At 46.1% G+C, this 13,767-nt stretch overlaps 1 protein-coding gene across 5 annotated transcripts; it reads left to right on the top strand.

Moving 5' to 3' along the window:
* The first annotated feature begins 2,150 nt into the window (after positions 1–2,150).
* On the top strand, positions 2,151–13,104 carry zbtb18 (zinc finger and BTB domain containing 18). 5 transcript variants are annotated; one of them, XM_076742421.1, is made up of 2 exons: positions 2,151–2,571; positions 8,052–13,104. In XM_076742421.1, the coding sequence occupies exon 2, from the start codon at positions 8,069–8,071 to the stop codon at positions 9,764–9,766; it is 1,698 nt and encodes a 565-aa protein (XP_076598536.1). In that variant the 5' UTR covers positions 2,151–2,571; positions 8,052–8,068; the 3' UTR covers positions 9,767–13,104. The 5 variants fall into 5 exon arrangements, with proteins under 5 accessions (XP_076598536.1, XP_076598534.1, XP_076598535.1 ...); XM_076742419.1 differs by lacking the exon at positions 2,151–2,571 and adding an exon at positions 2,600–5,067; XM_076742420.1 differs by lacking the exon at positions 2,151–2,571 and adding an exon at positions 6,345–6,563.
* The last annotated feature ends 663 nt before the right edge of the window (positions 13,105–13,767 follow it).

Genomic DNA, 13,767 nt, shown 5'->3' with positions numbered 1-13,767 from the left:
CCCAAATGTCTCCAGCTATGCAGCACGTCACTCTGCAAAAGACACATTTTTCAGAAAATAGGTAGAAAAGTCAACCTCAGGCAGATAAATGAGAAAGATACACTCTCACATAAACTGCAGGGCCCTGTGTTGAAGACTACTGCATGATAAACAAAGTGCTGATATTTGGTTTGATACTCAGCTGGCAGTGAAAGAACAGACCAGTCCATTGTGAATACATGCACCAGCCTGTTTATTGTAAATGGCAGTTTACAGGTTAAACAGGCCTTGCCACATAAAGCCTCTTTATTTCTTCAGGAAAGACCAGCAAGTCTTGGGTTTCCATTAAAAGTGCCAGTCATCTCAGTGGAGATAATAACACTTATATTCACCCGACATTACTCATTTATAGAAGACTTCTGTTACGTTCCTTATTAGTCATGTCATTCTTTGTGTTATGCTGACTCATTTTGGGCACTTTGGCGAATCTGCTTTAACATGCAGCGAATCAAACGAACAAATCTCATGCCTTTCACAAACAAACCTGTTTCATGCAGCTAGATTTTCACGACGTCCGCAGCCTTTGTCGCTGAGGGTTTGTCCTCTCCGACTCGTACAGCTTAGGACTGAAAATCTGACAGTGCATCACAAACTGAAGGCAGCCCTGCATGTAAACTGTAATCAACACTGACGCTGTTGGACAGACACCATCGTGACATATACAGTGCATGAATAATTATTATGCAAGTGTGGTTTCTCAGGATTATTTCTATTGTTGAACCGGTTCAATGTTATAAGCGAGTGCCACCTGCAACTCAAAGGGTTACCAGTTCATCGCTGATAATGCCAGCCCACACCATCATTCCTCCCTTAGCTTGCTGACATCACCCTCAGTCACTCTCACCTTGTTGTTACATAAAACCTTTGAAAAGTCAGTCTTCAAGTATTTGTTGGCCCATTGTTGACTCTTCACCTTGTTTCTTATCCAATGGGGGCTGAGTGTAAGCCTTCCTTACCTTGGCAACGCTTCTGAACACCCTGCAAAAAAAAATGGTAATGGTAGCACCGGAGGCTAAACGGATCCAGGAGGCTTGTTTACTTGTGGTTTTTGTGTTTGTTTTTAACAACCTTGTTGACTGTTACTGAGCGTTTCATTGTGCTGCGATCCTGCTTTAACAATTTGACTATTTCAGTTGTTTTGCATCCTTATAATTTCTGTCTCTGTTGGTCCATTTAACCTGCAGGAAGAAAGCTGCTATAAAATGATATAAAAGTCAAAGAGTTAGCAGCTAACACCTGATGACTGGCATACTGTTTCTTATTTCCTTATGGCATCTGGTCTGCGTAACCAAACCAGGGTTACTATTTCTATTTTAAAGGACAAGTCAAGTGATATTCTATATATTTAATCGCAGTGAAAAGCAAAACACAATTAATTATTACCACTAACAACTATTGTCTGTGTATCTAAAGCCGGATCATATTCCTCCATTGTTGAAACACATCTCTGAGCCACACATGTTGCACTCAGTGACATGTTTCGTCATGACATGAACACGGTTAAAGGAGTTTATTCTGAGTCAATCCCACGTCCTGCTGACATCCTGCTGCTGTAAATACTCACTAGAGCACCAAATCTGCAGCTAAAAGTAGTTCCAACATGTACATCGTGTACTCCTGTTGGAGTGACGCTTGCTAACAGCTACAAAAAAATCAGTTTACATAGTCATGAAATGTTTTTAAAGATTTACATCTTCAGTAGGAACCTGTGCGCTGAGACAGACTTACGCGTTGTGGTTTTGGTCTTATTGTTTTTAAAACTCAGAAATAACATCAGCCTTTTCCCTTAACTGCAAACAGGAGCTACCCTAACAGCCTTTAGGGGACCATGTGTTGCCTAACCTCTGGAAGTAGTGCACCTGTTTTTTATCATTAATTAAGATGTAAGATTTTTTTAACAGTAGCAAAGACTCTGAGCAAAAGCTGTTATTATTCCAGCAACGAACCGCTAAGCATTAACCAGCACCGCTGGAAAACATTTTTTTTTTTTTTCCTGTCAAGGTGGTGCACCTGCTCACATCAGCTCCGCCTCCCTCCTGCTCCAGCTGGACTACAGTACCCAGGCCGCACCGCGCCGCTCTCCACTCGCTCGCTCTCCGCTGCGCCAGTCCGCCTCACTGACTCGCAGAACCAGTTGGTTTGGCCCAGCTTCTTCTTTCCTGCCTTCTCACTGTGTGTGTGTGCTGCTGTTGTTGTTGCCTGGTGTCAACCTACGCCGACGAGAGAAGAAGACATATCCCTCCCTCTCTTCTGTTGGAGGGCCGCTTCCAATTTGCCTTCACTTTCCTCCTCGCCGGCACCATTGGCTTCCGTGCCGTGCCAGTCAACTCGCCTCCTTTCCCAGCCCGAGTTGAGCAGCAACAGCTCGGAAACATCTGGCCGCCGCAGAGTGCTAGACTCCCCGTCCCTCCGCCTGCTCGCCTCGGCAGCCTGTTATGGAAATTAGTCCAAAGTCAATCTAGTTTTGTCTCCGAAGGAAAAAAAAGAGGGATTTGACGGAGGAAGCGGGGAAGACGTTGGACCGTGTTGTCTGTAAGTGCTGCCTCTTAATACCGGAGTCCGATTAAAGGAGGCTCAGGAGAGAGAGAGGGTGGGTTACGGAGGGGAAAAAGTAGCTAAACCTTCCTTAGCATGACTGTGTTGTCTCCACGCACCAATAGTTGCTATGTTAGCTCTCCCTCCGCGGTGTTTTAGCAGCTGTTGTCATAGCACCGGGGCCTTCCGAACAACTGTAAATAGCTCAATATTGTAGCCTCTTCGCCTACTTTTGTTAGCCGTGGTCGGGCTATAGCTAGCTGCGTGGGTCAGTGTGTCTCCGTGTGTGTGTGTGTGTGTCTCTCTCTTTCTGTGTTTGTTGTGTCTTCTGCTAAGAAATTAATTACAAGCTTCTTGTGTTGTCAGTGTGTTGGACGGCAGTCTCACCGCCTGTCAGCAGTACTTTGACTTTTATGCTAATTTTCGCTCGCCGGGACACGGCTCATGAACACGTCGCGGTTGGACAATTTGTGGCAGCTTTAAATGAAGTTAAGGGACATATTAGTGTGATTTAGAAGCGACTTATCGATCGCATCGTTGACTTATGTGAGTCGGAGTGTCGTATGTGGCGCTGTCACGGTATTAAAACGTGCCAAAGTGAACCAGAAATAGAAATAGTGCAATCAGTGGTTGTACGGCGAGCAGCCTGACACGACTTCCTAACGCTGTAATTAAAGATGCTAACAGAAACTCCAGCGGTGAAGTTAATTAAAGTTTAAGTCGGATAAATTCATGTGTCCGACTTTTAAAGCGCGGCCGATTTTTTTTTTTTTTTTTTTTAACCTAAGCTTATTGAAGATTGTAGAAGTTGGGAGTTTTTTTAATGCAAAGTTACCGGAAAACTTCGAGGAAAAGTTCTTTTATATTCCCCAGAATTGTTAGTAATTATAAATGTCGGGCACACTCACGTGTTGCTCATCACTGCGCGTTATAAAACAAAGAAAAATAACTTTAATATTCTTGTAATATTCCTCAGTGTTCGTGTGTCTGTGATAAAAGCCTCATGAGTTTAACATTTTCGTTCATATTTGTTTTTCATTAATCTTATAACATCAGCACGCGGCGGTGTTTTACTCCTATGTGTGTACGTGCTATTAGTCTTTTAAACTTTATTAACGCTTTTCTGCGAGAGACAGCCGCAAAATAAATAACACTGAAAATGAAAGTGGATTTGTGCCTATAGGCTTTATTAAATATCTTTGAAACGTGCACACTTACACTAAAACGAAAGTAAAATAAGGCTCTTGTAATAAGTTTCTCCCCGGCTTATTAAGGGCTTGTATACCTTTTGTTCAGGATTTGCACTCATTAGGTTCTTTCTTTATGACTTGTTCCCATTGTTTCCTCATTTCATTTTTGTTCCTGTCAGTGGTCTGAAGGGTCTGAGCAGGGAGGAGGGGGGGGCGATGGATAGATAGATAGATGGATGAATGAGTGAGTGAATGAATGAATGCAAGACAAGGCAGCGGCGCTGAACCGTAAAGAAGTGGGAAACAATATCAGCTGCGTGCGTCTGTCAGTTGCAAATGTGCTGTGTTGGCCTTTGTTTATGGTTACTGGAAGGAGACAGAGACGTAAAGGCGGACAGAGGACGATTAAAAACATTCACAACACTGGAAAAGGTTGGAACGAGGGTTTTTTTTTCTCAAAACCTCTGTACCTACCCTGTAAACTTTCCCTTTTCTCGATAGTTTTGGTAGCAGTGGGTGGTTGTGGCTGCTTGATTTGGTGAGTAAACTCTTTTCTGTTTTCCAAAAAAAAAAAAAAAAAACCCAAATCAGCATCCCCACTGCATTTAGCAGACCCGGGGATTTTTTTTTCCCAGCGAGAGAGAGAAAACGGGAGAAAGAGAGACAGAAAGACAAAGTTGCGTGGTGTTAGTGTTGGTAGAATGAAAGAGGAGTCTGGTGGCAGGAGTGTAGAGGAGGCAGCATATGGCTGTAGAAAGAGCACAGCTGGAGGTAGCATCTCCATCTGAGGATGATGTCAGAGCAGCTGACAGGCTGCCATCCACCCCACCTCCTCCTCCTCCTCCATCCCTCCACCGCCTCCACCCCTCCCCAGTCCTTTATTGTGAGTCTCAGCGGCAGCCTGGGAGAGTTAGTGCTCTGTGTGTGTGTGTGTGTGTGTGTGTGTGCACGCACACGCTGTGTATGTGTGTGTTTGTGGCTGCCGATCAGCGCCAGTTAGGAGGAGGAGGAGGAGGAGGAGGAGGAGGAGGAGGAGGGAGGTGGTATCTCGTTCCCCCTCCAACATCTCCTCCACTTTGCATCTGTCCCTCGCAGTTTGAACAGCGTGTTTTTTTTTTTTTTGCCTGCCTCCCTCTTCTTCTTCTCTCCTCTTCTACCCACTCATTGATTCAGAGAGAGCGAGCGAGGAAGAGAAAGAGCAAGAAAGAAAGAGAGAGAGAGAGAGATACACAGCCATTCCCAGCCAGAGAGCCCAGCTATTCTGCTACAGTGGAGTTAATCAAGTTGATGCATACTGCTGCAGGTATTGTTTTGTGTGTGTGTGTGCGTGTGTGTGTGTGTGTGCGTGAGATGGAGTGAGTAGAGTCGGAGAGTCTGGGGTAGTGGAGTAGTTATTTTGTTTTGTTGTGGGGATCTCCGGTGTGTCAGTGTGAGCGCTGTGTGAAACTGCTGGTGAGTGCTTCAGTAGTAAACTCGTGTTGGTGCTGCCTGTCTGAGGCGTAATTGCAGTCCGGGAACGCTCCCGCTGTGTTTTTAGTTTGTCGTCCAGAGACCTGCATTTAAAACTTAGCTATTGTTTTGCGTCTTGTTTCCTATTTGTGTGTCAGGCGTTGGGATACTCGTTTGTTGAAGGCAAAGTTAGTTTTTGTTCTTGCCAGTTTACTCGTCAGTGAAATCATCGTTAAATGTAATGCTTTTTTGACCGTCATTTCAATGGGAAAAAAAAGAAGAAATCGAGTCTTTTTTTTTTTTTATGAGTTGAATTTGAGTGAAAGAAAAATGAGCGCATTTTTTACTCAATAAAGCCGAACTTTGAGCGAAAATTTAAATGAGCAGTTATTAAGTCCTCATCATCGAATCATTTTTTTCCTTTCAGTTGAATCGAACTCGCTGTAAAATTACTTGAAAGCATGTGCGGTCTACTCTGCCCTCTTTTTTTTTTTCTCCTCCTGTCGGCTGGAGTAGAGGAGACTAATTTAGAAGTTGCAGATTTGAGCTGCCTGAATTGGCTAGACAGCTGTAATCGCACTCCCTCCTAGTCTTAATCTCTTTATCTGGCTAGCAGCTGCCATATGGCCCCCGTCAGCTGGATCAGATGTGGGTAAGCCTCCCTCCCCGGCCGTCCCAGCCTCTCTCTCTCTCTCTCACCCTCTCCCTCCCTGCCCCTCTGTGCGTCTCTCTCTCTCAGACCCCTGCCTGGGCTGGCTGGCCGGCCGGGCCGGGTGACGGGTTGCTGCCCTCCTGAGCCTCCGCCGATGGCTCCCTCCCCACCGCCGCCACCGCCGTCTTTATTTTTAGCCATCTTTAAGGATTAGGATTGATGCTGTGACGAGCAGGGCACTTACAGTGATTGTACTGTAAATCTTCTCTTCTGGGTGGTGGTGGTGGTGGTGGTGGGCGGAGGGTGGGTGGGGGTTGAGGAAGAGGGCAATTTCTACTATGGGGCGGATGTGCGGGGTTTTTCTTGTAAGATTCAGATGGGAAGGAGTGTGTGAGTGACGGATGGTGTGTGTGGAAGGAGGAGGTGGCAGAGGGGTTTGGCTGGACAGAGGGGTGGGGGGGGGGGTTCGGGGGGTGGGAGGTGGTACACCCTTGTCCCCGTAAGCCCCCTCATTAAAAGCAGTCTGAACGAGCCGGAGGGCGAGCGCACACACACATTTACACAACACGCGCACACACACACACCGACATTCTTGGTTTAGCTTCATTCAAATGAGGTGATTTAACTGCTTTGGTTAACACAGTGCAGAGCGGGACCGATGTATTTTCTCAGGCAGGACAAATCGACTTGGTTAACAGGTGGGACTTAACGATTTTACAGATTTCATTCTCGTCATCGCCTCCCGCCATCTGAAATTTTGCCTAATTAGTTGTTCATTTATTTTATCAACCAGACAAATCTTTTTTTTTCTTTTTTAAGGAACCTGAAGAGCATTGCTGCAAGTTTTTTGTCTCCCCCCCCCCCCCGTCTAATCTTACACCTAAAGCCGGTGCTTGCAGGTTAAACGAGGGACAAGCCGTTTTGTTTTCAACGGCGATATTTCAATTGGCCAGTTTTCCTGCTCGACTTAGCCTGTGGAGGTGGTTGGTAGGTAGGCTGGTACTATGTGTGTGTGTGTGTGTGCGCGTTGTGTACGTGAGGACAGTGTGTGCAGCTGAAAGCCGGTTACCTAAAAGGGCTGTGCCAGGCCAGGCCAAAGTGGGTTAATAAAAATAACCAGCGTAGGAGCAGCGACAATCCAGGAGTGCAGGCAGAGGAGTTAGAGAGATACAGAGAGAGAACGGAGAGGCAGAGTAGAAGAATCTGTCGCTGCTGCTTTACCTGAGATTAAGTCTTTCTGAGGGTAAAAACTGAATCAGTGATTATTCTTTATTTACTTAAATCTGTAACTGCTGCTCTTCTGTCTAATTCTGTAATTACCACCAGTTTGTCTCCTTTTCCCCTTTTCTTTTTATTTGTTTTAAACACAGTAAATAATGGTAGAAATAAGGCGAGCGTCTGGCAGCGTCGCACGACTTTGCGGTCACCTGAAAGGTGTTTTTGAATTTCAGCAGAAATATTTCTGTTGACGTTGTGATAATGAGGAAGAATCGTGGCTGTGCGTAGGTCATTTTACGGATAAATGAAAATTACAAGCGGGTTTTAAATACGCGGAGTGTCTCTGCTGCGTGTTTTGTTGTGTTTTTCTGTCTTATTTTAATTTGACGCGTTGAGGAGTGTTCTTCTTTTACTTCTCCGTCTTCCTGTTTTTACTGACCCACCTTCTCCTGATGTGTTTCCTTTCGCTTGCACGTTCTCGTCTTAGTCGTTTGTTTTCAGCATCTCCTACCATATGTGTTCTTGGCATTTGTCGCTTCTCCCGTGCGTGTCTCTGTTTTTATTTTAATTGGTTTTGTTTAAGTGAAATTTGTTTGCAGAAATTGCGTGTTAACACAAAAGCCTAAGTGGTGATAAAATCGATGTCATGATTTGTACTTTAACTTGAATTTTCCCTCAGACGCGTTTTTTCATTTTGAAAATGAAGTGAAGTTTGTTGTCTTGTCTTTTCTTAGAATCTCTGTTTCCGCTCTCGTTGAATTTAAACAGTCTTTTCTAGGTTTTGCTTTCCACCTACATTTCTTTTTTGTTTCTGTATGTATCAAATATTTTCTTAAATAAGTGCAAGACTTAATTAAAATCTTGCTAAACGTGTTTAAAAACCCACGTCAGGTGTAAATTTAAAGTCTGACATCACGATCAGGTGTGTCTAACTTGGTCTCTGTCTCCGTGTCTCTGTGTGGCTGCAGGTTATGAGGACGGCAGGATGGAGTTCCCAGACCACAGCAGACATTTACTCCAGTGTCTGAGCGAGCAGCGGCACCAGGGCTTTCTGTGCGACTCCACGGTGCTGGTGGGCGATGCCCAGTTCCGGGCCCACCGTGCTGTGTTGGCCTCCTGCAGCATGTACTTTCACCTCTTCTACAAGGACCAGCTGGACAAGAGAGACGTGGTGCACCTCAACAGCGACATTGTCACAGCCCCGGCCTTTTCCCTGCTCCTGGAGTTCATGTACGAGGGCAAGCTGCAGTTCCAGGACCTTCCCGTAGAGGATGTGCTGGCAGCAGCCAGCTACTTGCACATGTATGACATTGTCAAGGTGTGTAAGAAACGTTTGAAGCAGAAGGCCACGGCGGAGGCGGACAGCACGCGCAGAGAGGAAGATGGCGGGTCCAGCTGCTCCGACAAGGCTGATAGTCTATCAGATGGTTCTACAGGCCGGCCTGCTACAGCCGACCTGCTGCACAGCGATGAAGAGGAGGAGGGGAAGGCCGAGGGGGGACCGCTGTGGCTGAGGCTGCCGTCTGCAGACAGACCAGGGACGCCAGCCATGGCTACGACCAGCCCAGGGCACGGCGAGGCAGAGATGCAGGGTGGGGAAGGGCTGGGGGAGGGAGGTAAGCTGCTCTCCCCGGCTGGCAGCCCCACCAGCTCCACCGGATCCCTCTCACAGAGGTCCCGCTGCTCCGTGAGCTCTCGTGGAGGGCACAGGGGCAGGAGGGTGTCAAACGATGCGGCCGACTGCGTCCTGGATCTGTCAGTCAAGCCGATTGCCGGTAGCAACCACAGTAACCACCACCAGTCCTATTTCAGCGGGGCAGCTACGCCGGACAGCCTCCAAAGCCCATTGGCTGTGAGGGTGAAGGTGGAGAGGGGTGTGGCTTCAGACGAGGAAGAGGAGCTGGGAGGTGGGGACTATGAAATGGAGCACAGCGGCATCACCAAGGCGACGGTTCCCAGCACCAACGGGGGCCTGACCCACCACGGGGTCGGGGGGCCTCTGTCGGCCCAGCGGCGGCTCGGCCTGGAAGCGCACCTGTCCGCTCTGCGAGAGGCCTCCCTGGCCTCGGAGCTGGAGCGGGACGAGAAGCCTTCGGCCACGGCAGACGACGAGGACATACTGGGGGGTGAGAGCGAGCGCGCCCAGGCCGAGGCGGCCAGCATGGATAGCTCCCTGCTGCCCTACGTCTCCAACATGCTGTCGGCTCAGCACACCCAGATCTTCATGTGCCCGCTGTGTAACAAGGTTTTCCCCTCCCCGCACATCCTCCAGCTTCACCTCAGCTCCCACTTCAGGGAGCAGGAGGGCATCCGCTCCAAGCCCGCCGGAGACGTCAACGTGCCCACCTGCACCATCTGCAGCAAGACCTTCTCCTGCATGTACACGCTGAAGCGCCACGAGCGGACACACTCCGGTGAGAAACCCTACACCTGCACCACCTGCGGCAAGAGCTTCCAATACTCACACAACCTCAGCCGCCACGCGGTGGTGCACACGCGTGAGAAGCCCCACGCTTGCAAGTGGTGCGAACGGCGCTTCACACAGTCCGGGGACCTCTACCGACACATTCGCAAGTTCCATTGCGAACTGGTCAACTCGCTGTCAGTGAAGAGCGAACCGCTGGCACTGCCCAATGTCAGGGATTGGGCGATTGAGGACAGTTCCCAGGAACTGTGGAAGTAGAAACAGACTGCTGGGTTTGATAAAGGGAAGGAGAGTGGAGAGTGAAAGAAGGGCAGAGAGGCATGGGGAGGTGAAAGGGAGGTGGCAAAGTTTGATATTCGGGGTTCAAGTGAGTCATGTTCTTGTGTGTCGCAAAATCTCATTCAATTGCACTTTAATAGCACATGAAAATGTTACTACTGAGTTTTTTTTTGTTGTTGCTGTTTGGGGTAATTTTATTTTATTTTATTCTGAACTTTTTATTTTTATTTGGCATAAGTTCTGTTTGGTGGTTTTCATTGCGTCTGAGGACATGGGTCCCAGTGAGAATGTCTCGCCTTTCCGAAGAGTTTTCACTCTGTTTCATCTCAGACACAACACTCCGACGCTGGCCAGCGTTACCGGTCCCAGTTCACCAGACAGCAAACACCACTGCAGGAGTTCAGGTCGAACACACTGAAGTGAAAAAGCATTACAATACACTAAACGGGTACTGTGATCACCACAAGTCGATACCACCGCGCACACACGGTTTGAAGAAGCGTGTGTGTCGCGCGTGCGTGTGTGATACTGCACTACTCTGGCAAAAATTTTACCTGACTTGCGTGAGTGTGTATGAGTGTGTTTTGTGTGTATTAATTTTATTTTCTACTGGCGTGGAGGTGTCGTTGGCGAAGCGCTCCCCGCTTCTCTCGTTAAGCTCTTTGGTGTTGTGTGTTCAGGGTAAAGTTGACTGACTGACAGACAAACTGATGGCACTCATGCAATGCACAGCCTCCTTTTTTCACTTCCAATCAATTTGAAGTATTTTCTAAAAATGAAATGACCTTTACAAATTATTATAATTATTATTATTATTATTATTGTTATTAATAGATTTTTTCTTAAATGTAGCTGGCAGTCTTTAAAACATCTCTTGTTGAAAAGGTATTTAATTTAAGGTTGTTGTATATTGTTCTGCTATAGTTTTAGATCTTTAATCCGTTACAGTTTTTTTTTTTTTTAAATTAATGATTATTATTATTCTGATTATTTTGTTACTTTTTTTTTGTAATGGGACCCGCTGTTGTTGCATGACGTCCAAACCTGTATATTTTAAAATAAAAATGTGAATTTGCTGTATTACTGTACACATTGTAATTGATCAAATATTTGACAATGGGCTTTCCTTTTCTTTTCTTTGTGAATACTACTCCAGGGTGCGGTCTGTTGAAAAACTGAATATTATTCTCACGACTGTGGAAAAAAATGCATGAAAATTTGATTTCGTCTTAAACCTTTCAGTTGTGGTTTTTGCATCGGGGGGAAACGTGTGAACATAACACTTCTGACAGTGAAAAGTTGGATTTTTTTTTTTTGTTTTGTTTTTCTACTCGTCGTAGGTCTGTCGATGGGCTCCTAGAAGAATGTTACCGAATGTGTTTCCGTCGGATGTTGAAGCGAAATGATGAAGCATTTTAAGCCTGTGTCTATATGCACTGATCTCTCTGCTGCGTGTGTGTGTGTGTTTGCGTGTGTGTTTATGAGCGTGTGGCTTGGTTACGACCAGTCAATTTAACCTACTGAAGATCTATGTCCACCCAGCACTTCCTGCTCCTGCTCCTCCTCCTCAGGCGTTAAAGTTCTCCACTGCTGTATGTTAGTTTTCCGTCTCTCATGTGTCCGTCCTCTCCAGCCGTAGACGTGGTCGAGCCATTTCTTAATTATCTGTGCTCCCTGGAGACTTCTATCAGGTCTGTCGAGTGCAGCTTCGCGGCTCTGACTCGGCTGAAGTGCGAAGAGTAACGGGGGGGAGAGAGAAAAAGACAAGCTGAATCTGAGCTGTCCTGCTGAAAGTTGAAGGGTCAGATATCTTTGTCGCACCGTTGCGTCACGTCGAGCCGAGCTGCGCCGAGCTGATTCAGCGCTGTAACCCACCTCAGCTCAGCTCAGCTCAGCGCAGTGCATGTCACATCGGAAGCAGTGGTGTGAATGTGATGAGATGTCTGTACGTGCGTGTTTCCCTCTTTGAACGTAATGCTCACCCTGAGATCGATGGAAGAGACTTGGCATGCCTGAACGCACCTTTTTAAGCTTAAAGACATAAAATCAGATTTTTTGCTGAAAAGATGCCTTTATTAAAAAAAAAAAAACGTTTTTGACGCTACGGAAGTATTTGATACTGTAGAGCATCGGGAAATAGTCGTTTCAAATCATGTAGTAATTCATGCAATTTATTGAATTTATCAGAAAATGATGTCTTATTATATTTTGATCATGTGATTGGAAAACTTTTTTTTTTTTTGTACGTGAATGTCGGTTTGGGGCTACATCAGTTTCATATTTTTTCTTTAACCTAACTCAGATTTTCTTTTGTTACAAGTTCAGAGTAATGGTCAAGCGTTTATACAATCCAAAAACCTTTGACACAGAGACACCGAAAAATGAACGCTCCACTTTTCCCCACTCGGACATGTGTGTGTATGTATGTGCGCACGCCCCCCCATTGATGTGCATGTGGTGGGTGGGGTGGTCGTGTGTGCCGCCCTGTCATCTGGTGGCACCTACGGGCTTTGCCAATGCAACAGTGTGGGTGACACTGCGGCAGTTTGCACCGCGTCGTCTCATCGTCGTCTTCTCGAAAACGTTATTTCTTCACTGGCAGCGTCTCTGCATATGGGCTCACTCCATCCTGCTGTTGTTTTCATCATTACTGCTGTTTTTTTGTTTTGGTTTTTTTTTTTGTTCTGTTCCTCTGGTTGTACTTGACCGCCTTAAACTGCTGTAGTCCGGGCTGTTTTTTTTTTTTTTATCTTATTTTATTTTTGAAGTGTGAGTGTGGGGTGGAGTCGTGGGAGCGATGTCAGCCGCTCAAGACGCTGTGAAGTAACCACCCTGACGAGACATCTCCATCTTTTTTGCTGTGCTTACTTGAAAACAAAGGGGGGGGGGGAATTTTTTTTTTTCCTTAAAGCAAGGTATAAAAATAAAATGTTCAAATGTCAAAGACAGTTTATGAAAAGGCAGACGGGTGGGTGGGTGGGTGGAGGGTGGGGGGGTTGGGGGGGGGCGTGAAATGAGTCTGTTTCGATAAAGGACAATCACTGTCTGGGAAAAAAAAACAAAAAAAAAACAAGCAGATTTTGATTCAGATATATTTGCTCCCTCTTGAGATTAAAATTTTTTCTTTGCTTTTCTTTTCTGTTCCTTTTTCAGATTTAGTCATTTTTAGCTTTGACAATCATAGTTGGGTTGATTTCTTTTTTTCTCAAGGGGAGTAAATTCTAATTGTGTTTAGTTTTGTAATTTTTTGGTGTGCTGTTGTTGACATTTTTAAATTGTGTGCAAACTGCAATAAATTATAAGAATCTTGAAGTTCAGCCTGCGTGTGAAGTTCTGCTTTTTCATTTCGTTAATAAAAGCAGCCACGGCTTGTTTTTCCACCATAACGAGTCGTTTTACCTCCAATAAATCTGTGTTTCTGCTCACATTGATGCTGGGTTCCTCTGCTGCCATTAAAATCACAAAGGGAACTGAACATACAAATTTAACATCTTTAAAAGCACAGTTTTGTTTGGGGACAATTCAGAAAGTTTGTGTGCGGCCTCGTCTTAGTGACAGCTCACACACACACACACACACACACACACACACACACTCACAGGTTGCAGGAGGTTTTGGCATCTTGTTCCTCAGTGACTTGCGATGTGGGTGGAAGTTGTGTACGTGCATGTGTGTGTACATATTTGTGTGTGTGTGTGAGAAGCTCTACAGCGAGCCGTGCTTGGACACAGCATGATGGCCTGCACGCTCGCTGTGTGTGTGTGTGTGTGTGTGTGTGTGTGAGTACAACTCCTGATATATCTGCTGCACCAGTTGAGGTGTAGGCTGCTTTTGAGAAGAAAATGTGCAGCAGCTTGTTGAGATCCAAGCCCCTGCAAAACACACACACACACACACACACACACACACACACACACACACACACACACACTGCCTCATTCCAAAGCTCCTCAAGTACAGTTTTCCAGCAAAGAAATCAG

The sequence above is a fragment of the Chaetodon auriga genome, chromosome 11 (genome assembly GCF_051107435.1).
Source record: "Chaetodon auriga isolate fChaAug3 chromosome 11, fChaAug3.hap1, whole genome shotgun sequence".
Lineage (NCBI taxonomy): Eukaryota > Metazoa > Chordata > Actinopteri > Chaetodontiformes > Chaetodontidae > Chaetodon > Chaetodon auriga.
The sequence above is the reverse complement of the archived record's forward strand: the minus strand, read 5'-3'. Positions and strand labels throughout refer to the sequence as shown.